We start from the raw sequence: 23892 nt of genomic DNA, 5'->3' as shown, positions 1-23892 counted from the left end.
TGTAACAAATGACCCTAAAGCATAGTGGCTTAAAACACACGTTGATTCTCACAGTTTCCTTGAAAAAGGAAGCCAGGCATGACTTTTGCTGGGTGCCTCAGCTCCCGCAAGGCTGCCGGCAAGTGGCTGGCCAGAGATGCAGTGATCTGAAGGCTTTACAGGAGGAGAGTCACCTTCCAAACGCACTTATTTAAGCTGTTGGCTGGGTTGGGATCCTTGTGGGCCTGTGGCTGGACACCTCAATTCTTTCCACATGGGTGGCTCCCAGCATGGCAGCTGGCTTCCTTGAAAGTGAGTACGCAAGAGAGGGTACCTAAAATGGAAGCCAAACTCCTTTTGAACCCCATATTATTGGTGACGTCCCTTCTCTTTTTGTATTTGTTTGCTTAGAAGGGTCATGAGGTCCAGCTCATTTCCAAAGGCAGAGGATTACAAATGGATATGAATAACAGGAGGCAAGGTCATGGGGAGCCATGTTAATGGCTGCCTACCACAGTCTGCTCTGGCTGACTCCTTACTGATTCATGTCTTTTTATTTTTATTTTTTAAAAAGATTTTTAAAAGATCTTAAAAAAGATCACAAGTGAGCAGAGAGGCAGGCAGAGTGGCGGGGGGAAGCAGGCTCCCTGCCGAGCAGAGAGCCCGATGAGGGCTCGATCCCAGGACCCTTAGATCATGACCTGAGCTGAAGGCAGAGGCTTAACCCATGGAGCCACCCAGACACCCCAGTTTCTGTCTTTTTACTTGGAAAACACACTCATCCCCTTCCAAGGCCCTCCCCATGTCTCATCTCATTATAGCACCAGCTCAAGGTTATGAATCCTGTCCTCTGAATTAGGTTTGGGTGCTGACAAGGCTCATAAGGCGCTGTCCCTTAAGGACAGTTCCTCTTGATCTACAGATCTCTGGACGTAGCACCTTATCTGCTGCCCCTTGCTCCTTGTCTCCTGCAGGCAACAGTGAAATCACGGGTACATAGCAGTTTGGAAATCTGGCCAGAAAAATGTTTGGAAATTCCTTGATTAGGTCTCAAGGCCTGGGAATAATTCACATTCTGAGATCTCAGTTCTGCCACGTGTTTGCAGCTCAGTAGTTTTCTAACCTTGCTTGTTGGCATTTGAATTTTGGGAATCCAGTCGTCTCTAGCTTGTATTTTCTGCCTCTGTTCACTCCCAGCTGGCAGTATATCTACTGAGCTAATTCTCTTAAACACTTTGTGGACTTGGTGTGAATTCCATTGGGTTTCACCCCACTACACAAAAGCCACAACCATGTATCATTAAATAGTACTCCGAGATACCAGTTTTGATCTTTCTGAGGTTCCAGCAGATTTTACAGTCATACTTTTTCCCTTCTAGACCAGTTCCCGAGCAGTACCTTGGGTTTTATCTCTGCTTGGATGCCATTTCTTGATTTTACCATCATCTGCCATCTCAAAACCATCAAGTCCTGGCTTCTTTCTAATAGTCTTTCCCTCAATTTCTCTCTCTCCTTTGCATGTTTCTATAAGCAGCAAGAAAAAAAAATCAGGAAACATTTTCAACATGTTGGTTAAAGTCTCCTCAGATCACCCAGGTCTACTCTCCACATTAATTGCAAATAATAGGGTTGCTGAACTCTCTGTTCCTACATAATAAAACCCCTCTTTCTTCCAGTTTCTAACAAGGTTTGTCCTCACTTTTTTAAAAAGCCTTCACCAGCACTTAAAGTTCAAAATTTCTTTTTTTTTTAAAGATTTCATTTATTTATTTGATAGAGATCACAAGTAGATGGAGAGGCAGGCAGAGAGAGAGAGAGAGAGAGAAAGATGGAAGCAGGCTCCCCGATGAGCAGAGAGCCTGACTCGGGACTCGATCCCAGGACCCTGAGATCATGACCCAAGCGGAAGGCAGCAGCTTAACCCACTGAGCCACCCAGGCGCCCTAAAGTTCAAAATTTCTGACTGATCTTTTACTCATGCAACTATTCAGCAAACTCCAGGAATCCCAGCTAAGGAGGAATTAAGGCTTCTTGGGGCGCCTGGGTGGCTCAGTCATTAGGCATCTGCCATCTCCTCAGGTCATGATCCCAGCCTCCTGGGATTGAGCCCCGCCTCGAGCTCCCTGCTTGGCGGGAAGCTTGCTTTTCCCTCTCCCACTCCCCCTGCTCCTGTTCATTCTCTTTCTGTGTGTGTCTCTCCCTCTGTCAAATAAATAAATAAAATCTTTAAAAAAAAAAAAATTCAGGCTTCAGCCACTACTATCTCCGGGGAGGCAGACTTTGGAGATGAAGTTCAGCCAAGCGAGCCACCTACCAAAATGCACTCAAGAGCAACTGGACATATGCAATGAGAGACAAGAAGAGAGAAACCAGTAAGGTGCAGAAGACAGAAGATTAACAGAACCAGAAGCCCTGTCTTTGAAAAGATGCAGAAAGCATCCAATCCTCTGATGAAAGAAAGGAGGTTTTTTAAAGCCAACTGAACAACACCCCCAACAATAACAAAACGGTAAGAAAAGAATGCATAATAGAAAAGGGCAGTGACTTTAGACATGATGGAGAACTGAACACCCAATTATACAGTTATTAAGTATGAAATCTAAATGAAGGGGATAAACTGAGAAACATAATTGCATAAAGACATACAGGAAATATTACTTTTTAAAGATTCATTTATTTTAGAGAGAGCATTTCCATGAAAGAGAGGACTGGGTATGAACTAAGACAGGGCACGCGCACGCGCACATGCGCGCGCACACACACACACACGCACACACGTCACAAGTCACAAGTGCACAAAACATCTGGCAAAACCAAGTCCTCACCCACCTTTTATTCCTAAGGCTCCGCCCCTGGGCCCTAATCCCCGCCCGCTATCCGCGCGCCTGCGCGCCGCACACCTCCTGCGATCCTATAGGCGCAGGGGCTGGGGGGAACCCGGGCCTCAGCGTTGGCGGCTCAAGGCGGCGCCTGCGCACTCGAAGCCTGGAGGGTGCTCCCAGAATCCTCAGGGCTCGGCTCCCTTCAGGGAGGCGGCGTGTACTTGGCGCGTCCAGAGCCAGGACTGAGAGGCTCCTGGGCGGCACTGTCCCGCGCCAGCCGGCCTCTACAGGGGGCTGAGGGTAGCAGTTCCTCGGTGGGCTGGAACGAAGCTCGGCAGCGACGCGTCGTCCAGTTTGAACTACCATCCCCAGGGGCCCCTGCGGCGCAGGACACGCTCACTTCCGGCGGGGAGGGAGTGCGGGCTAGAGCGAGCGGGCGGCTGCTGAGGGGAAAGTCATCTAGCGCGGGAGCCGGCAGCTGATGGTCTGACAGAGGAGCGGCCGCGCGCGTCCGGCAGCCCGTGGGCGGCGGGGCGTGCAGGAACGGATGACGGCGCGAGGCCGTGCTCCGGACAGCCTCCCGAGGGAGGCCAGTCCTGCGCACTCCCGCCGCCGCCGCCGCCGCGAGCCCGGCGCCAGCCCCGTTGGGGCCGTGAGGCTGGAGGGGCGGACCGGGACTGAGTGCACAGGTGAGGGTGACAGGTGGCTGGGGCGAGGCGGCGCGAGTGCGGGAGGAGGGCGTCCCCGGCTGCGGATGCCGGCGGACCCAGGAGTCCAGGGTTGGGGGGTCCCTGATCTGTCCACGGCGTCGGGGAGGGGTCCCCGGGCCCGAAGCTTGCGGCTGACCTGTTCGGAGAGTCGGGGATGGGAACTTCCAGGGCCCGGAGCGTGCGGCTGACCAGAGAGCGTGGGGTAGGCGGGTTCCCGGGCCCGGAGCGTGCGGCTGACCTGCACAGAGTCCGGTGACCGGGTCTGAGTCTTGGCCTCCGGGTCATTGTGCGATGGGGCTTGTGGGTGACAGGATGTTCACAGCCTCTGAAACGGAAAGGGATCCCCAGCTTTCCAGGGCGAGGTCGCGGAACTCCTCCCGTTCCTGCCCCGCACTCCTCTGCTGCACCCACGTCCCTGCCGCCGGAGTGAGGACAGACGGCGGGAGGAAGCGCTCTGTGTCGCGCTGTGGCTCGCAGCCGCGCTTCTCTTCGGTGGTTGCGCTGAGTGACACGCGACGTCACGGGAGCACACCACGGAGCGTGAGCTGCCTCGTTTTCACAGAGAGGACCTGAAGGGTGCTGAGGGCAGGTGACCGCCGGCTAGTGGGGGAGCCAGGATCCGGATGCGGCACCGGCCGACTCCAGAAACCTTGCGACGACTCTCACATAGTCCCCGCTACCTCTGCTTGAGGTCAGTGTCCGGAACCATTCGCACAGTTGAAAACGTGACCCTCAGAGGGTAAACGACCTCAAGGGTCGAGACCCCAACTCCCCCCCACCAGCAGGTTTCTGTTTCCCGAACTCCGACAGAAGAAACTTGGCTCAGAGTGGGCAGGGGCTCCTTGAAACCTAGTTTTTCACAAAGCAAAATGGTTCTCTTGAGGGGTTACTTTTGGTCCGGCCTCTGTAAGCCAGGGGGATCCCTTGTTGTGACAGGTAATACTTCCCTTCCAGGCGAGGCAGGTGTTGACAGTGGCCAGGTGGCTTTGAGAGAGGAGCCTGCAAACCCGAAGGGTAGCCGCCACGCTGTAGAGTGTAGGTGTCCCAGTGAGTGCCTGGACTGCGAGGATAGGGGGTGGGAGGTGAGAAGTGGTGGGGAGCTGAAGGGAGGCGTTTCTAGGCAGTAATATTACAGCTACTCAGCTTCTCAGAACTCCTTTCTCCTGTCCTCCCTCTGCCCTCTCAGGGTAAAGCCCTTTGCCTGATGAGGAGCTGGGAAGAGGAGGTGATGGGAGTTGAACTTCTTAAAGCCACGTCCCTGGTGAGTTAGTATTCCCTCTTTCCTTCTTAAAATACGGTCTTGCTTTCCAGGATTTGGTAATGCTTGTTTCCTTCTGAAGAGTATCTGCTGAAGACTTCGATCCTGGGCCTGTTTCCTATTTCCTCCCTTTCTGATGAGTGATGAGACCACAGAGACAGACTCAGATAAGCCAGTTCCCTCTCAGAACTTCCTCTTCTCCTTACAGCTGTTTAGTCTTCATTCAAGAAATGACCCACTCTAGGGCGCCTGGGTGGCTCAGTGGGTTGAAGCCTCTGCTTTCAGCTCGGGTCATGATTCCAGGGTCCTGGGATCGAGCCCCGCATCGGGCTCTCTGCTCCTCGGGGAGCCTGCTTCCCTCTCTCTCTCTGCTGCCTCTCTGCCTACTTATGATCTTTGTCTGTCAAATAAATAAATGAAATCTTAAAAAAAAAAAAAAAAAGAAATGACCCACTCTGAGCTTGTCCATCTGTGTTTTCTCATAAGTATATGACAACACAGAAATACGGTCCTTAGAGAAAATTTGAGAGCCATCATCTGCCCACTTCCTAAGTAGCCATCCTGGCTGTTTGGCTTTCTTTCTTTCTTTTTTTAAGATTTTATCCATTTATTTGACAGAGAGAGAGATAGCAAGAGGGGGAACACAAGCAGGGCGAGTGGGAGAAGGAGAAGCACGCCTCCTGCAGACCAGGGAGCCCCACCCCACATGGGGCTTGATCCCAGGACCCCAGGATCATGACCCAAGCTGAAGGCAGACACTTAATGACTGAGCCACCCAGGTGCCCCACCATCCTGGCTTTCGTAGAGCTTATAATCTGTTGGAGAAATGAAAAGGCAGCAAACATTTATTTATACAGTGTGATCAGTGCTGTAGCTATAGAACTAGACTTGCTGAGGAGTAATGGGGAAGGACCATTCACAGGTCATCTGAGTACCTTTGGGTAAGTTAGGAAAAGGTGTTCCTTCGGGAGTGATGAAGCTCTGTGACACACCATAATCTAGCAAGAGAAAATCTACTTTATTTTTAGTTCCATTTTGCTTCCTTGGTGAGAGATCCTTGAATGGCATGTAGCCTACATAATCATACTCACTGTTGAAGGGAGGAGGGGTTGGGAGCTGTGATTCCTGAGTTGTATCTTGAAGAAAGAGGAAGAGATCTGCAGGTATAGGTGAGATGTCTGGCATTTGGGCCAGAATATGCAAAGGTTTCCCCTCCCCACTTGGCTTGGAACCATGAGCATCTTAAAATGCCAGGGAGTGTTCTGTATATCCTTTTTCTTTCTAGGATGAATACCATAATCTATTTAATCAGCCTCTTGTTCCAAAGCTAAATTATTGCCAGTGTTTTATTATTTAACAGATTATTGCAGTGATCATCTTTGTTGTTGAATTTTTGCCCTCATCACTGATAATTTTCTTGGACTAAATTCTCAATTTTTCGATTGTTGTGGATTAAGAGTTTCTCACACTTTACTTCAGAACATTTTTAATTTAATTTAATTTTTTAAAAAAGATTTTATTTATTCGAGAGAGGGAACACAAGCAGGGGAAGTGGGAGTGGGAGAAGCAGGCTTCCTGCTGAGCAGGGAGCCTGATGTGGGACTCGATCCCAGGATCCTGGAATCATGACCTGAGCCAAAGGCAGGTGCTTAACAACTGAGCCACTCAGGCGCCCTGAACATTTTTAATTTTAATATTTTTATGACCAATTTAAGAATTATAATTCATGTTCTAATTAAAGTGAACTGCTAAATGAGTGTCATCAGCAAATTTTATTATAAAAAATTATAAAATTTGATGAATAAACTTACCAAATAAAAAATAATAGGATAATAAAATTGTCTTTATTTTATATAGAAGACACATTGAACAACTTATAGCAAAACACCTTTTCTGATCAGGTATAATACCACTAAAAATGCAGTACCAATTGAACTTGTTTCCTAAGCATTTAAACGTTTTAGATGTAAGCAGTGTTGTTATTTGTGAGGAAAATATTTTAAGAGTGGCAAAGTATGGCATAAAGATTAATAGCATGACTGTGGCACCAGATTGCTTGGGTACAAATTCTAGCTCCAGTATATACTAGATAATAATCACCTTAATTTCTGTTTCCTTAACCATAAAAATGGGAATAATACCAGTACCTAATTTATAGCATTGTTGTGGGCATTAATGAATTGATGTATTTTAAGTATTTAGAAAAGTACCTGGCACATAATAAGCACTATATAAACATTAGATTTATATGCTACTGTTTGCCTATGTCCAGTAGTTGTTCATACAGTATATAAAATACACACAGTATATACACACTGTAACATATATGTGAAAAATCTACAATATGTTTGATGCACAAGAAGCCCTAAACATCAGGAGGCTTTTTATATCCAATGGGATTTTAATTTTAAAACTAATAATAATTTACACTGAATTTGGGAGAGTCCTTGTTCTGGGTAAGAAGGACTAAGCCCAGTTTACCCTGTCTTTTCCACTGAAAGTTGCTATAGAACCAGAACAGCATGCATGGAGCGCGATTTGGGGCTTTAAAAAGTAAATAGTATGGGCGCCTGTGTGGCTCAGTCCTTAAGCGTCTGCCTTCATCTCAGGTCATGATTCTAGGGTCCTGGGATTGAGTCCCACTTCAGGCTCTTTGCTCTGCAGGAAGCCTGCTTCTCCCTCTCCCATAGCCCCTGCTTTTATTCCCTCTCTTGTTGTCTCTCTTTCTGTCAAATAAATAAAATCTTAAAAAAAAAATGTAAATAGTAGCAGGCTGATTGGGGAAGAAACCCAAAGTGCAATGTGATTACCTTTTTTTCCCCTCCCAGTATCTCCTAGCATGGATTCAACAAAGCACAAAACCCAGAAGGGGGTTTTGGCATGGATAAAAAGAATTGCAGGAGAAAACCTAGTTCAGGCTCAAGAAGAAGGAAGGGGGTCCATTGCTTGGAGAGGGTGGATGGAAAACTACCATGCAAGAAAAGTTCTCTGTTTTCTCGTGCCCTGAGACTAGCAGTGGGGTCTGCAGAAGTCTAAAATTCCGAAGGATAAGAAATTTTCTCTGTGATTGAAGAAGCTTTTACTGCTTTTTTTTTTTTTTTCTTTTTCTTTTTCTTTTTCCTTGCTTATGTTCTTTCCTTTCTCGGTCCCATGGGTGGATATAGTCAGCGTAGTTGCCCAGTAGAGTGGAATAAATAAGCGGAATAAATAAGTGGAATAAATAAGCCCCAGTCATCTGGTCAGAAGACTGAAAAGGGGAACACCTAGGAAGTAGAAAACACTGGACAGACCACAGAGAAGGGGGAGCTTTGGAAATCAACCATATAAAGTTGTTTATGAACTCCTGGGCTCACTCTAAGTTGCTCATGCATGTATCTGGCCCTGAAAAGCATGCCATTGTCTGTGAGAAGTGAACTCCAAATTAGATGGCTGGCCACCTAGTACTACACCAGTGAGACAGACGTGCACATCACTTTATAGGCTTTGGAAATGGAGTGTGAATAAAGTTATCAATATTCTTTATATAAATATAATTTAAACAAGACATAGAGTCTCATAACATCCAAAATGTCAAGGATACTACCTAAAATTACTCAGCTGATGAAAATCTAGGGAAATTTCAATTCACAGGAGAAAAGATAATCACCAGATACTAACATTGATGTGACACCAATGGTGGAATTATCTGATAAAGATTTTAAAGCAGTTATTATAAAAATGCTCCAACAAGTAAAAACTCTTAAAGCGAATAGATTGTGTCAGCAAAGAAACAGAAAATATCAATAGGAAATGAAAAATAGAATTACCAAAATAAGCTCACTGTATGGGCTTAGTGGCATTATGGAGATGACAGTGGACTTAGTGAACTTGAAACTAAATAGAAACTATCTAATCTGAAAATAGATAAAAGACTGAAGAGAGTCTCAGGGCCCTGTGGGTCAACACCAGAATGTTTAACATTTGTATCATTGAAGTCCCAAAAAGAAGTGAAGTGTAGAAAAAATATTTGAAGAAATAATGGCTGAAAAATTGCCAACTTTAGTGAAAGACATAACTTTTAGATTCATGAAGCCCAGCAAACTCCAGCATGATAAACAAACAAACCAACCCCTTGCTTGAGAGCTTCATAGTCAGACTGCTGAAAACTGAAGACAAGGGAAAACCTGGAAAGCAGCCAGAGAAAAGTGATGCATAATATATAGGGCAGCAGCGATTTCAGTTCTATGGATTTCCCATCAGAAATCATGGCAGTCAAAGGAAGTAGAACAGCTTAAAAAGTACTCAGAGGAGGGGAGCCAGGGTTGCTTAGTTGGTTAAGCATCTGCCTTTGTCTTAGGTCATGATTCTAGGGTCCTGTGATCGGGCTCCTCATTGGGCTCCCTGCTCAGCGGGAGGCCTGCTTCTCCCTCTCTCTCTCCCCCTGCTTGTGTTCCCTCTCTCTGTGTCTGTCTCCTTGTCAAATAAATAAAATCTTTAAAAAAAAAAAAAGTACTCAGAGGAAAGAACTGTCAACCCAGCATTATCTGTCCTGCAAAAATAGCCTTCAGAATTGAAGGTGAAATAGTTTCTTATATGAAGGAAAAGTAAGAAAATTCATTGACAGATTTCTCAAAGAATTGCAAAAGGAGGTTCTTCAGATCGAAATTATAAGAAGGGAACTGGAACATCAGGAATGAGAAAGTACAACAGAAATGGTAATATATGGGGCGCCTGGGTGGCTCAGTGGGTTAAAGCCTCTGCCTTCAGCTCAGGTCATGATCCCAGGGTCCTGGGATGGAGCCCCGCATCGGGCTCTCTGTTTGGCAGAGAGCCTGCTTCCCTTCCTCTCTCTCTGCCTGCCTCTCTGCCTCCTTGTGATCTCTGTCTGTCAAATAAATAAAAATCTAAAAAAAAAAAAAAAGGTAAATATATATATGAAATACAATACACTGTTCTTCTGACTTATTTAAAAGATCTTCAAATATTAAAAGCAGAACTAATATCTTCACCTTACTGAACAGAACAGGATTTGAATACAGTCTGGCTTCAGGGACCATGTTCTTAACTAACACAGTATATTGAAATTAGATAAAACACAAGTATAACTTGTTGAAATATTAAACCAAATGTTTTCCCCTGTTCTTGGCCACCTCCTCCTTCTACTCCTTTCCTATCCCTCCTTCATTATTATCTTAGGTAACAATTCTTGAGCACTTAGCTCAACTGTGACTGTTACCCCATTAAATTCTCACAATGCAGCTGTGAGGTAGCTACCAAAATAATTCCCATTTTTCATGTGGGAAAACCGAGGCACATGCAGTTAATTAATTTCACAAGATTGTCTGGCTAGTCTATGCCAGAGCCTGAATTCTTTGAAATAATCTGACCTTTTTGTCTGGTTTTATTCACAATTGGTAATTATTCAGAACTCATTCTTAAATGTTGATGTAAGTGAAATCACAAAGTAAGAACTGGAAAGTCTGTCAGGAACCACAGAATGGGTGACCAGTATCATTTGCTGATTGGTTAGGAAATTCAGCCCATGTAGCAAAACAGGTTGTGCTCATCTCATATGATCTCTTTGGATACTTCTCATCAGAGTGTTTTCCTAATGCAAACATACTTTTATGTCAAAAGGAAACAATATTGCTAGGCATTTTTCTCTTTCATTTTTTAGACATACCTCTTAACATCTCAGAACACTAAGATTTCTTAGACTGTATTGTGGAGGTTGAAGTCATGTTCATCAGGTCAACATCCTTCCTTGAAGCTTTACCCCCCCAGTACCAGAACTCTTTAATTTCTCCATGTAGAAAGGTGATCTAGCTTCTAACATAGATAAATACAGTTGATCTTTGAACAACATAGGGGTTGACTTTGATCTCTGCATAGAAAATCTACATATAACTTTGTTCATGCCAGACATGACTCCTAAGAGCCTACCGTTAACTGGAAGCCTTATTGATAATATAAACAGTTGATCAGTATACATTTTGTATGCTGTGTGTATTACATGTTACATTCTTTAAAAAATTAGCTAGAGAAAATAAATTGTTAAAGTCATATGGAAGAGAAAATAACACAGTACTGTACTTACTGATTGAAAAAAACTTACATGTCAGTGAACTTGTGAAGTTCAAACCTGTGCTGTTCAAGGGTCAACTGCAATTTAGTACTTGATGTTCTGTCTTAATTGCAGTCAACATTTATCCATATGACAGTCTCTTCTCACCACTATAAAATCGTGAATGTTTAGAGAGCTAATATAACTAGACAGAAAAGTTGTCCAGTAGCTAACTGGTTTGGACCCGGGTGTAATTATATATGCAGAATGTTGGGTTTTTGTTTCCTGTGTAGCATGAACAGCATTGCCCTTGACCCGTAGAGCTAGCTAAGTAATGGCACGAGCACTAAGCAAGGTTATTTTTGTGTCATTTCAGGATTCAGTGACTTTCACGGATGTGGCCATAGACTTCTCCCAAGATGAATGGGAATGGCTGAATCTTGCCCAAAGGACTTTATACAAGAAAGTGATGCTAGAGAACTACACGAACCTGCTTTCATTGGGTAAGAGTGTCCTCCTCTTCCGCATTGGAGTCTTTCCACCTCTGTAGTCTTTTATGCCTTTATCAGCATTTCTCTCTAATATCCCTTTTCTCTCAGTACCTTTTGGACTGGTCATAACTCTGCAGTCTCCACAACATAGCCAATTTTCTTATCTTTCCTTCTGTGCAGGTCTTTGCCTTTCTAAACCAGACGTAATCTCCTTATTGGAGCAAGGTAGAGAGCCGTGGATGATGGAAGGAGAGATGACAAGAGGCTTCTGCTCAGGTAAGGCAGATAATTAGAGTTGGGGAACTATTCTCAAGAGGTTTCTTTTGTTTTTTCTTTTAAAAAAAAAAAAAAAAGATATTTCTTCTCTGATACTTGTGGGAAAACCCCTCTTAAAAATCCCTCTCAAATTGAAACTTTTTATTCTAACACTGTTTTAAGTGGATCTTCTCCACTGGTGTGACATACCACTTTTACCTTTACTGATTTCCTGCAGACACCACAGTCTGTTTGTGAGCTCTGTTATGTTCTGTGATGTTTACTAGTTCTCAAGTACCATATTGTATAATCATCTCTGATGTTCAACATTTCTGAATTCTTTTTTTTTTTTTAAGATATTTATTTATTTATTTGACAGAGAGAGAGAGAGATATCACAAGTAGGCAGAGAGTCAGGCAGAGGGAGAGGGAGAAGCGGGCTCTCCGCTAAGCAGGGAGCTTGATGTGGGGCTCGATCCCAGATCATGATCTGAGCTGAAGGCAGCTGCTTAGCTGACTGAGACACCCAGGCACCCCTACATTTCTGAATTCTTTAGACAAATATGTATTTAGTTTTTTAAACTGGTTTAAGTGTTTTCTTTAAAATGTGAGCTTATCAGGTTAATGACTATTATAGCTATGCTCTTCCCTTTGCCTTTAATTATTTTTGTCTTTGGTGTTTCTGTTACTTATTTTTGCTTTGTTGTTTATGTCTGGGTTTGTTTTTTTTTTCCCCTTTACACCATCCTACTCCTTGAAATGAAAAGGGTTTTAGTCCTAGAAGTTGTTACTTTTATGTCTTTATATATTTGTAAATCTGTATTTTAAAATCGATCCATTTGAAATTTAAAACATAATCATTTGATACTCATAAAGCATGAATAAATTAGGTAGCTAACTTCACCTCCTTTCTCTATGTTCAACATCTTCCCTCTTTTGTTGTACTCATTGGGATTTTTGGCCCAGTTAATTTTTTAAAATTTATTTATTTTTTTCCCTGCCTTGCTTGATAGGTGTTTTTCTGGTATGAAAGCTAGATAAGAGTTTATAGATTATATGTTACAGTGAAATAAGCCTCAGGTGAGATGGTTACAGTTTATTCTGTACCTTGTAGTATGGCTTTTTCCTGCTTCCAGTTCTCAGAGGTTCAAGAAGATTTGGGTAGGTCATTTGTAGCCCTAATGGTGTATATTCATAAATAATAAATAAGAAAAAATAAATAAGCATCCAACTCAGGATATTAGAAAGAACAAAATGAGTGTAAGGTAAACTAAACTTATGTATAGTGACTTACACTACTGGAGGTAAAAGTAGGAGTAAATGAACTAGTAAATAGTAGATATAATGAAAATCAAGTTGGTGCTTCTTTAGAAAACCAATAAAATACATAAATTGTCAAATATATAAACAAATGAGAGAAAACAAGAAAAGAAATGATATTAAGTAACTATTGATGCATAAATACTTAAAAGAATCATATAAAAAAAAGAATCATATGAATCTGTTTTCCTCAGTTTTCTATAAGGAATTTGAAAACCTGGATGAGATGGGTAATGTTTTAGGAGAATATAAATTACCGTAACCTACACCAGAAGAGAGAGAAATTTTAACCAGACTGGTTACCATAGAAGAAATGTAGAAAGTTATCTCAGAACTGCTTTCCCCGAGAACAGAAGCAACAGCTCTCAATAGTTTCACAAATAAATTCTGTAAAACCTGTAAGGAAAAATATCAACATCATTTAAAATGTTCCATGACAGAGAATTTAAAAAAGAATTTTAAGAAATTACGTTTATGAAGAAAACATAACATTTGATGCCAGAATATTACCAAAATAACATCAAAAAAGGAAAATACAGATTTCAATTATGAATATTGGTACATAATTTTGAATAAAAGATCATCTTGAAATAATACGCCAGAGCCCAGGAGGGTTTATTTTAGAAATACAAGCATGGTTGCATTGCCCAACTTTCTGTAAGAATTGTCAAAGACCTCTGTGGTCTTCAGTAATTGATTCACACGGTTTCATTTTGGAAGTTTCTATTCTTCTAGCATTAAATAAAGGAGACATTTGCTTTTTCAATATCTTTCAGACTTGGAGTATGTTTGGATGACCAAGGAATTATCACCAAACTGGGGCATTTATGAAGAAAAATTATCCCAGGCAATGGTAATGGAAATACTTCCAAGCTATGACCTTAAATGTCCTACATTAGGGGTAAACTGGAAATGTGAAGACCTATTTAAGAGGGAGCTGGTAAGTCAGAAGACACACTTCAGTCAGGAGACAGTCACTCATACAGATGCCCTTATTGAGAGAAGAGACCACTTTAACAAATCTGGGACAGTTTTTCATCTGAAGAGATCATCTTATCTAAAGCAGGTATTTCCCATCAAAGAGAGAATATATAATTTTGAGATCGATAGTAAAAGTTTAAAAACACATTCGTTTGTAAAAAAACACAAGCAAGTCTACAGAGAAAAGAAACTTCTGAAATGTAATGACTGTGAGAAAACTTTTAGCAAAATCTCAACACTCACTCTTCATCAAAGAATTCATACTGGAGAGAAACCCTATGAATGCACTGAATGTGGGAAAGCCTTCAGCCAGAGTGCTCACCTCGCCCAACATCAGAGAATACATACAGGAGAGAAACCCTTTGAATGTACTGAATGTGGGAAAGCCTTCAGTCAGAACGCTCATCTTATTCAACATCAGAGAGTTCATACTGGAGAGAAACCATATCAGTGTAAGCAGTGTAATAAGGCCTTCAGCCAGCTTGCACACCTTGCTCAACATCAGAGAATTCATACTGGAGAGAGACCCTATGAATGTATCGAATGTGGGAAGGCTTTTAGTGATTGTTCATCCCTATCTCATCATCGAAGGATTCACACTGGAAAAAGACCATATGAATGTGTTGACTGTGGGAAGGCTTTCAGGCAGAATGCTTCTCTTATACGTCATCGGCGGTATTACCATACTGGAGAGAAACCATTCGATTGCATTGATTGTGGGAAGGCGTTCACTGATCACATAGGTCTTATTCAGCATAAGAGAATTCATACTGGAGAGAGACCTTACAAATGTCATGTGTGTGGAAAGGCTTTTAGCCATGGCTCGTCCCTGACTGTACATCAGAGAATTCATACCGGAGAGAAACCTTATGAGTGTAATATCTGTGAGAAGGCCTTTAGCCATCGTGGCTCACTTACTCTTCATCAGAGAGTTCATACTGGGGAGAAACCCTACGAATGTAAAGAATGTGGGAAGGCTTTTCGGCAGAGTACACACCTTGCTCATCATCAGAGAATTCATACTGGAGAGAAACCTTACTCATGTAAGGAATGCAGCAAAACTTTCAGCCAGAATGCACACCTTGTACAACATCAGAAAATACACACTGGAGAGAAACCTTATGAATGTAAGGAATGTGGTAAGGCTTTCAGTCAGATTGCACACCTTGTTCAACACCAGAGAGTTCACACTGGTGAGAAGCCGTATGAATGTATTGAATGTGGGAAGGCCTTTAGTGATGGCTCCTATCTTGTTCAACATCAGAAACTCCATACTGGGAAAAGACCATATGTATGTCTTGAATGTGGAAAGACATTCCAACAGAGGGCATCCCTGATTTGTCACCAGAGGTGTCATACAGGCGAGAAGCCTTATGACTGTAATGTTTGTGGGAAAGCCTTTAGCCATCGTAAATCTCTTACACTACATCAAAGAATTCATACAGGAGAAAAACCTTATGAGTGTAAGGAATGTAGCAAAGCCTTCAGCCAGATTGCCCATCTTACACTTCATAAGAGAATTCATACTGGAGAAAGGCCCTATGAATGTAAAGAATGTGGGAAAGCCTTCAGGCAGAGTGTACATCTTGTGCATCATCAGCGAATTCATACTGGAGAGTCATCCTCAGTTATTCCCTCCTCCTCACCCCCATATCACCAAGTCCTCTAGATTTAATCTTTTTTTTAAAAGATTTTATTTATTTATTTGACAGAGAGAAATCACAGTAGACAGAGAGGCAGGCAGAGAGAGAGGAAGCAGGCTCCCTGCTGAGCAGAGAGCCTGATGCGGGACTCGATCCCAGGACCCTGAGATCATGACCTGAGCCGAAGGCAGCGGCTTAACCACTGAGCCACCCAGGCGCCCTAGATTTAATCTTTTGATTGCCTCTAGGGTCTGTCCACTTTTTTCCAGTCTATGTCCTATCATCATAGTCCAAGATGAAACCATCTCATTTTTATTTTTACCATAGTGTTACAGCCATTATCCCTCTTGCTCCCCTCAAGTGCATTTTTAGCACTATCGCCAGCTTAATCTTTTAATAATAAAAATCTATGCTACTTTCCCATTTAAAACATTTGTCTTTAAGAATAAGTTGGTCTACCTAAAGGGCTTAGCACATAACCGTTGACATATAATTAGTGCCATTAAGGTAAAGGTTTTCTTGCTGTCATGTTCAGATGCATGTAAAATCTAGTAGTTCAAGGCTAAGAAGCCTATACATTTTAGAGAAGACAAAGGATTGTCTGCATTCCTAGGAGGTAGAAAAATGAACACATTCAGGATTGAAAGAGTCTGTGATGGACAAGATAACATGTTGGCTTACCACTCTGAATGAATAAATACAAGGGTTTGTAGCACTGCTGATGAGGGACACTCACTTTCCCTGGCGCTTAGCAGTTAGACTAGGCCTGTTAGAACAAAAGCATTTGGTAGCATGTAGGACTAGCTAGGTATTAAAAACAAACTAAAGTCAGCAAGCAAGAAAACTTAAACAGATTAATAGCCATGAAATAAACAGAAAAAAGTAATTTAACACTTTTACCTTTAGAAAAGCACAGACAGTTCCTGTGATGTTTGAATTGTTACAGAGCATAAAATAAATACAGTAAAGCTGCCCATCTTACTCTGTGAGACTGACAAGAGTGGTACCAGAAGAAAAGCACATATGTTGCTTTTAGCTTGTGAATTTTGATGTTAAAACTTAAGCTTACTTTTTAAATTTTAAAAGGTCGAGAAAGTAGGAAGCGAGACCTTCTTTGTAAAATAGAAAGACTTTGGCAAAGATATTTCTCCTTGTGTTAAATCTGTAAATTAATCAATAGTCCAGTAAAAATCCCAATATATTTTTAAGTTGACAAGCTGATTCTGACCATCTATGGAATATAGGATGGTGGTATAATAGTGAGTATAATAGTGAGTGAGTGAGTGCTACGTGCCTTACTATACTCACTTAACATTAACTGAGCATTTACTAATATGTTCCAGGCCCTGTTTTGGGTGCTGGGGATAGAACAGAGTGCAAAATATGCAAGTTTTTGCCCTCACAGACCTAGTAGGAGAAGACAGACAAAATTGAAAGTCATACTATGTGAAAAGTGTGCAGTATGACCATGATGAGAAATTCCCGAGAGAGGGAGCTAGGGAGTGATGGCAAGGAGTGCCTTACTGTTCCCAGAACATATGGGCATTAGAAGCAGTTAGAAGAAACTGTTTGATACAGTGGGTATAAGTTAGTCCTATGGTAGATAATTACACTTTTGGTGTTGCAGAAAGACAGAATTGATGGTTTTAGAAGGATCATGAGTGTTCTCTTCACACTATCAGTAGTGATTTTCAGGTCTAGTGGAGGGTTGTTTGTTTGCTTGTTTCTTGTATCTGGTTTTTGTAACCTTATTGAGATACAATTTATGTCCCATACAGTTCATCCATTTAAAGTGCACGATTCATTGACTTAGTATGTTCAGATTTGTACAACCATTACCACATTTCATTACCTAGAAAAGCCTACCCGCACCCCTGGAGGAGTACTCTTACTTGGTGCTTTTGGGTTTTCTCTTCAGACTTGCCTGTGGCAGCACAGAAGGCCATGTGAGGGGGGCTCTCATCCAGAGGGCATGAGTGCTAGAAAATGGAGCTTTGGGATTCTCTTGACTTGGGTAGAGGCTAGGAGTTGGGTGGTCCTATTAGATTCCCCTTATGTATGGTAAAAAGGATTTTTCATTGCTGTGAGAGGAAGATGGATTAATCAAATGGTGTTGGGACTTAGCTCTATGGAAAGAACGTACCTTGTACACTAATGAAGCTCTGAAAGATCTAAGTACAATATTAGAGTACAAGAAAAATGTTATTTCTATAATTTTGAGGTGGGCCTTCTTAAGTATCACACATAATCCAGGAGCTGACATTAAGATAACATTTATGTGGAAAATATCAGAGTCAAAGTCAAATATACAAATACGAGATTGAAAGAAAATATTTGCAAACCAACATAATGAAGGATAATAACCCCTGATATTCAGAGCATTATTACAAATAAATAATAGTAACACTAGCAATTCAGTAGAAAAAATGGACAAAGCTAATGGCCTGTTCAAAGAAGATGAAAAACAGCTAATGGAAATGACCCACTATCACTAGTAATCAAGGAAATGCAGAATAAAATGATGTTATATCTACTTTTTTCCCCAAAAGATTGATTTTAAATCATAGAAAAGTGATTATATCTAGTGACTGTGTCAAAAACAGTTCCATTGTTGGTTATATAAATTTCTGTGTGTATATACCATTTTAATCATTATTACTCAGAAACCAAAGTGCACAAATGTAGGTAAATGTGTAATGGCAAAAATATTTTTGATGGTGAACTCAGTAGAAACCATTCGGGGGCTGGGTAAATGGATAAGTTAATTATGGTGTATTCATTCAGTAGAATTACATGCAGCTGTTGAAAAAAGAGCTATAAATGTGTCTATAGCCATAGAAGGATGGTTGTATTATGCTAAATGAAAAACATTTCCAGGTCTGTATTCTAGTATAAACTCATAATACCAGAAATAAAACTTAAAATATGTATTTTTCTGTTTTTCTCTGCCCTGTTTTCCATTCCTTCTTTCGAGGACACCATCTCTTCTTTTCCTTCGAGCAGCTGACCATACTGTACCATATGGCGCTGATGGTCTTGGCTAATCAGATTCTCTCTGGAGTTTGCAAGGTGGTTGGGTCTTTGTCATCTAATGGCAGCTCCCTAAAGGGATGACGCTGGTGTTCTCATGACAGATCTTTGGGGTCACTCTAGCTCTTGGGCTTTCTAAGGCTGTAATTCTGCAAACTACCCACTATTCTTCAGTTCTTCATTTTTTACCTATATCGTGCATATGCTTGTAATTAAAGCAACTTAACCAATACAGTTTGGTATGAAGATTGGGTGATAGGCTATAGAATCTTTGGAAAATTTGAGGTATTAGGGATTGGTTTTAAGTGAGATGGCGCAAGTAAGAATCCTGTTTCTTTTCTAGCATAAGGAAGTGGAGAGCTCATGGTGTGCACGGGGTAAACATCGAAGTAAATTATTATTTGTAGTCACCTGAGATGAGTGGAGGTCAGGGATCCTGGATTATGGCAGTTTAAAGAGGAAGAGGACTGCTAAGTCCAAAGAGTGTATATGATGCTGGTATCTAATTGCTTTGGGTAATTTAAAACTCAGATCTTGAACTTCCACCATCAAGGCAAAAAATTGCAACTAGGGATATTTGTATGATATTGTTGAAAATGTCTTATGCTAGTTGAAGTCATAGGGTTAAGAGGGCATAGGGCACAGAGTCCTCATGAATGTGATGCCAGGCCAACCCATAGAGTGGAGTGGCCACACTCCATCCCTTGTGTCCTCAAAACCAGCTTCACACCTGGCACGTGCACTGAGAGCCTGCGATATTAGTAATGCTGTCTGACAATAGATCCTCTCTCTCTACCTGAAAGTAGGATGTCCCCTATCTGGCATCTGTGATGCTCAGGGCATCCCCCAACAGACAAATTGGCTCTGATCTGCTCCTGCATTTTTTGGGCTGGGTAATTTGTGGATTATTCAAACAAAAATGAAACCCATCATGGAACCAGTACTCGTGAACTAGGAATGCATACAACATCCTAAGGAATGGGCAGAGGTTCATGGCACCTGGACCCACAGACCTGCCCGCAGCATCACCAAACTCCTGCCTGTGGGCCGGTGTCATGGATCCTGATCCAGGAACTCTGGAAGGAACAGGCTCAGCCAGCAGCCCCCACGGTTCCTCCCAGGCTGCCCTCCCCTGGGTCCATTCACCCTTCCCACACACAGACGGGCAGCAGCAGCAGTAGTGTCTCTGCGTTGAAGGAACCAGGCACCTGCCTTGGTGCCTTTGTTTGTGAGGGTGTCATAATGAAATACCGCTTAACCACAGAAATGTGTGTTCTCACAGTTCTGTAGAGGCCAGATTGAGGTGTGGGTAGGTAGGTTTCTTCTGAGCCCTCTCTCCTGGATTGTAGGTGGCCACCTTCTCTCTGTGTCTTTATGTGGTCATCCCTCTGTGCTGTTTGTGTCCTAACCTCTCTTACCTCCTAAATTGCTGGTAGGAACGTAAGATGGTACAGCTATTCTGCGAAACAGTGTGGCAGTTTGTTTAAACAAGGAAAAACTAAAAATGCAAATACTATATGACCTAGTAGTTGGACCCGTGGGCATTTATCACAGAGAAATAAAGATTTATGTTTACACAAAATCTGTCACAAGGAAACAACACTGAGAGGGCAATCTATGGAATGGGAGAATATTTGCAAACCAAGTATCTGGTAATGGTTAATATCCAAAATATACATGATTTTACCACAATGAAAGAAAAGGGCAAAAAAACCCCACAAAAAACAAACAACAACAACAAAAAAAACCCACACCTGGGATATCCCCAAACTGAAAATATCCCAGATGTGATACCCAAATTGTGGTGTCAGTACCATGGGGTAGAATCTGGCAACAAAGTAATAAACTGATATGTGTAACAGTTTGGATAAATCTCAAGAATTATGCTTAATGGGAAAAAAAAGCCTGTTGTAAACAAAATTATGGATATAGAGAACAAGTTAGTGATGGGGTTAAGAAAGGATGGGGTCTGGAAGGAAAGTGGGTGTGGTTATGAAAGAGCCACGTGGGGGAACCTAGTGGTGATGGAAATATTCTGTATCTTAACAACATCCACATCAGTATCCTAATTTTGATACTGCAAGATGTCACCTTTGGGAGCAGCCAGATGAAGGATAGAGGGGATCTTTCTGTATGGTTTCCATTTTATTTTTTGCAACTGCGTGTGATTCTACTTTTATCTCAAAATAAAATACCCAATTAAGAAATCATGAGTCACCATGAGGTTAGCTTTTTTTTCTTCCGTGGTCAGTCATTTAGTAAATGCTTTTGTACCTAGATTCCAGGTTTATGGTATAAGAGGGACTCGGTCAGGAGGCCTGGTTCCTCCCCCAACAACGCCTTTGCTCTTATGAGACCTCTCTTGTCTGCACCACTTTCCTTACCTAGAAAGTAGCTTGGTAGGCTACTGGGTGGCTCAGTTGGTTAAGCGACTGCCTCCCATTCAGGTCGTGATGCTGGAATCATGGGATCAAGTCCCGTGGGCTCCCAGCTCCATGGGGAGGCTGCTTCTTCCTCTGACCTCCCCTCTCATGCGCTCTCTCAAATAAAGAAAATCTTAAAAAAAAAAAAAAAAAGTAGCTTGGTTTTAAGGATTAAATGAGTTCATAAATCAGAAAATGCCAAGTACAGAAGATAGCACCTAGGAAATCTAGTAAGAAGGGTCAATATTTTTTTATTATGATCAATTGCTTCTTTGCGTCGCGGAGAATCAGCGTGATCATTAGGTTCTAGAAAGCCGTCCGGTATTGTCCTTCTTGGCTGTCTTTAAGGCCTGGCTGCAGGATGGCACAGAAAAAGGGGTTTTCTCTGCCCCTCCCTATGACCCCTCCTTTTCTGGAATTTTCCCTCCCCACTTCTCCCCTGTTCCTTCTCCTCTTCCCCCGTCTTCCCTCCTCAACCCTTCTTTGTTCTCTCCTTCTGTCCTGGTCGTGTTCCTTCTTTTCCCCTCACCTCTCCTCCCCTTCTCAGATCTTCCTCCCTCCTCCAGGTCCCTCCTCCTCCCATCTCTTCCCTTCTCCTTCCTCCCTCCCCCGGCGCCTCTCTTCCCCCTCCCACTCCTTCCTAGGCCTCCCCCCTCTCCCCTTCCCCTCCCGGCCCTACTCCATCTCCCGCCCTCCTCCCTTTCCCCTCCACTCCCCTTCTCTTCCTCCTCCCTTTCCCTCCTTGCTCTCGCCCCGCCCTCTCCCTCCCCTTCCCTCCACCACCCAGCCCTGTTGGTAGCCGTGCGGCTGGGACCTCCAGGAAACGAGAGGGCGCGATCGGGTCTCGGCTTCGCTCCGCTCCGCCCGGCCGGAGGCCCGAACGGAGGCGGCGGCGCGCGGGCCTCTGGGTAGTGTAGTCCCTCCGACAGCGCAGGCGCAGTGCGGCCGGGCGGGCCCCGCAGGCGCGGGTCATTGTCCTGGCAGAGGCGCGCGGGTGAGTCCTGCAGCGGACGGGGCGGGGCGGAAGGAAAGGGGGCGGGGTCTCCCACCTGGGTGCCCCCGCGCGGACAGACCCTCGCCCGGCGGAGGGGGCGTGCGGGCCCAGGTGAGGGCATGCGGACTGCGTGCGCGGAGGGGCGGAGGAGGGTTTGCGGGCTGTGGAGACGCGGCTGGGGTCGGAAAGGAGGCGCCTGTGTGTGCCCGACCTCGTGTGCCCGGGCCGTTCGGTCGGGCCCGTGTGGAGTCAGTGTGGGGCGGGGCGGCGTCCTACGCGCCCGCCGGTCTCAGCGTCTCGGGGTGCGCCCCTGAGCCCGGGGCCGGACTCCCCACGTCCGTGCGAGCGTCTGCTTGGGTAGCGTGGCCGAGTGTGTGTGTGTGTGAGGGCGCCGCCCCGGGGCGCAGCTGTGCGGGTCCCGGCCTCTGGCCCCTGTGTCTGGGTGTGGGGTGTGTCCCTACGAGGCCCACCTGTCCCCCTGTGTCCTTCAGTGTCTGTCGCCAGGTGTGAGTGCGTCCGGGTGTGCCCTCGCCGTCGCGCGTGTGGAGGGCCGGCTGTGGCTGCACAAGTGGGCCCAGCCTGGGGCCCCCGAAGACTTGTGGGTCCTATAGAAGGCTCTGGAGGGGCGGGAGCCCATGGCCCTAGAGTGTGGGCGGTGGCAAGTGGGGCCGAGGGGGCGTACTCCTTCCTGTCCCGCCTCTGCTCACAGGGCCTTCTCGAGGGGAGTAGTGCCCGTACCCCATTCTGACCAGGGGTGTATTTGTTCAGAGAATGTGTACTGGGCACTGAGAGTGCTGCTCTAGGCACTTTCCGGGACTACCCCTTTTAGAGGCCTTCCAGGAGCTCTGAGGTTGCAGCCCTGACCACCCCCATTTTACAGATGGGGAAACAGCTCAGAGACCAAGTCACCCAGCTTAGAGACTAAGAAGACCCAGGCATCTGGGGTCCAGAGCCCCCATGCTTAGCCACCAGACAAATGGGAAATTCTTTAATCCTTTCAACTCGTTGGAGACAAAGTTCCAGGATTTTTCCCCCATGGAATTCTCCACTAGAAACAATGGAAGGAAGGAAATAGCAGAAACCTCAGAGGAAGAGGAGGAAGGAGGGAGACACTGGCTTTGCAACAGCACAGCTCTCAGACCACACTCTGTCCAATAATCACCAGCCCTGTGCACGTGTCACCTTACAGGGCCACTCTGAATTCATGGACTCCTTTCTCAAAATAAATTTGTTATTAAAATTACAGTTTGTGATTCCACGGCTATAAGGATTTATATATTCTGGGTTGGATTACATTCATCCTTTTTGATATTAGGGGCGCCCGGCTCACTATACCTCATGGATAAGTTGGCTCTGGTTCTGTTTGTGTCCAGCCAAAGAGCTGGTGTTGTTGACTTCACAGTGCAGGGATAGGAGGCAGAGTCTGCCAGTCGGAAAGAATACCTTTTGAAAAGTATTTTTTCAAACATTACAACAGTGATAGGAAATTACTGCATCCAGCGAAACAAAGAATATGAAGGAAAACAATGAATAACACCTCCTTCTCATTCCTACTTTGTCCCCTCAAGGCACCACCTGGTGTCCATCATTCCATGGTCTTTCCCAGGCTCAGAAATGCTGCACAGAAGCAACCCCTGCCCTCCACGTGCTGGTTTGTCTTTATGCACAGAGCTTAAAGTTAGGTGTAAAACTATCATCTAATTTGTGTTTCTCACTTAGTGACATTACGGATGTGAGTAGACGCAGAACTACGCCTCCTTTGTAGAGAAGACCTGATCCTTCATAATATGGCCTCTCCCTTATTGATGGGTACTTTTTATTTTATTTCTGGACTTTTTGTGGGTTGGTTGGCCTTTTGCCTCCAGGAATAGTTCTACAGTAAATATGGCTTTTTTGTGCTGTAACCTTTTACACAGAGCTTTTATTGCTGTGGCAGAGTCTCAG

At 43.9% G+C, this 23892-nt stretch overlaps 1 protein-coding gene across 11 annotated transcripts in view; it reads left to right on the top strand.

Annotated features, from left to right (window-relative positions):
* The first annotated feature begins 2950 nt into the window (after positions 1 to 2950).
* Positions 2951 to 23892, top strand: part of ZNF470 (zinc finger protein 470) — a 38763-nt gene continuing 17821 nt past the window's right edge. The window contains exons 1-7 of one of the 11 annotated variants that reach the window (XM_059152286.1): positions 2952 to 3490; positions 3860 to 4202; positions 4466 to 4546; positions 4698 to 4772; positions 11189 to 11315; positions 11484 to 11579; positions 13654 to 18431. In XM_059152286.1, coding sequence (XP_059008269.1) covers positions 4716 to 4772; positions 11189 to 11315; positions 11484 to 11579; positions 13654 to 15527 — 2154 coding nt within the window. In that variant the 5' untranslated portion in view covers positions 2952 to 3490; positions 3860 to 4202; positions 4466 to 4546; positions 4698 to 4715 and the 3' untranslated portion in view covers positions 15528 to 18431. Of the gene's footprint in view, positions 3491 to 3822; positions 4203 to 4465; positions 4547 to 4697; positions 4773 to 11188; positions 11316 to 11483; positions 11580 to 13653; positions 22060 to 23892 lie in introns of those variants that run through there. The other 10 variants (XM_059152287.1, XM_059152284.1, XM_059152285.1 and 7 more) reach the window with 10 other exon arrangements.

Source organism: Mustela lutreola, chromosome 16 (assembly GCF_030435805.1).
Source record: "Mustela lutreola isolate mMusLut2 chromosome 16, mMusLut2.pri, whole genome shotgun sequence".
Taxonomy (NCBI): domain Eukaryota; kingdom Metazoa; phylum Chordata; class Mammalia; order Carnivora; family Mustelidae; genus Mustela; species Mustela lutreola.
Note: the sequence above shows the minus strand (reverse complement) of the source record. Positions and strands in the feature narration are given on the sequence as shown.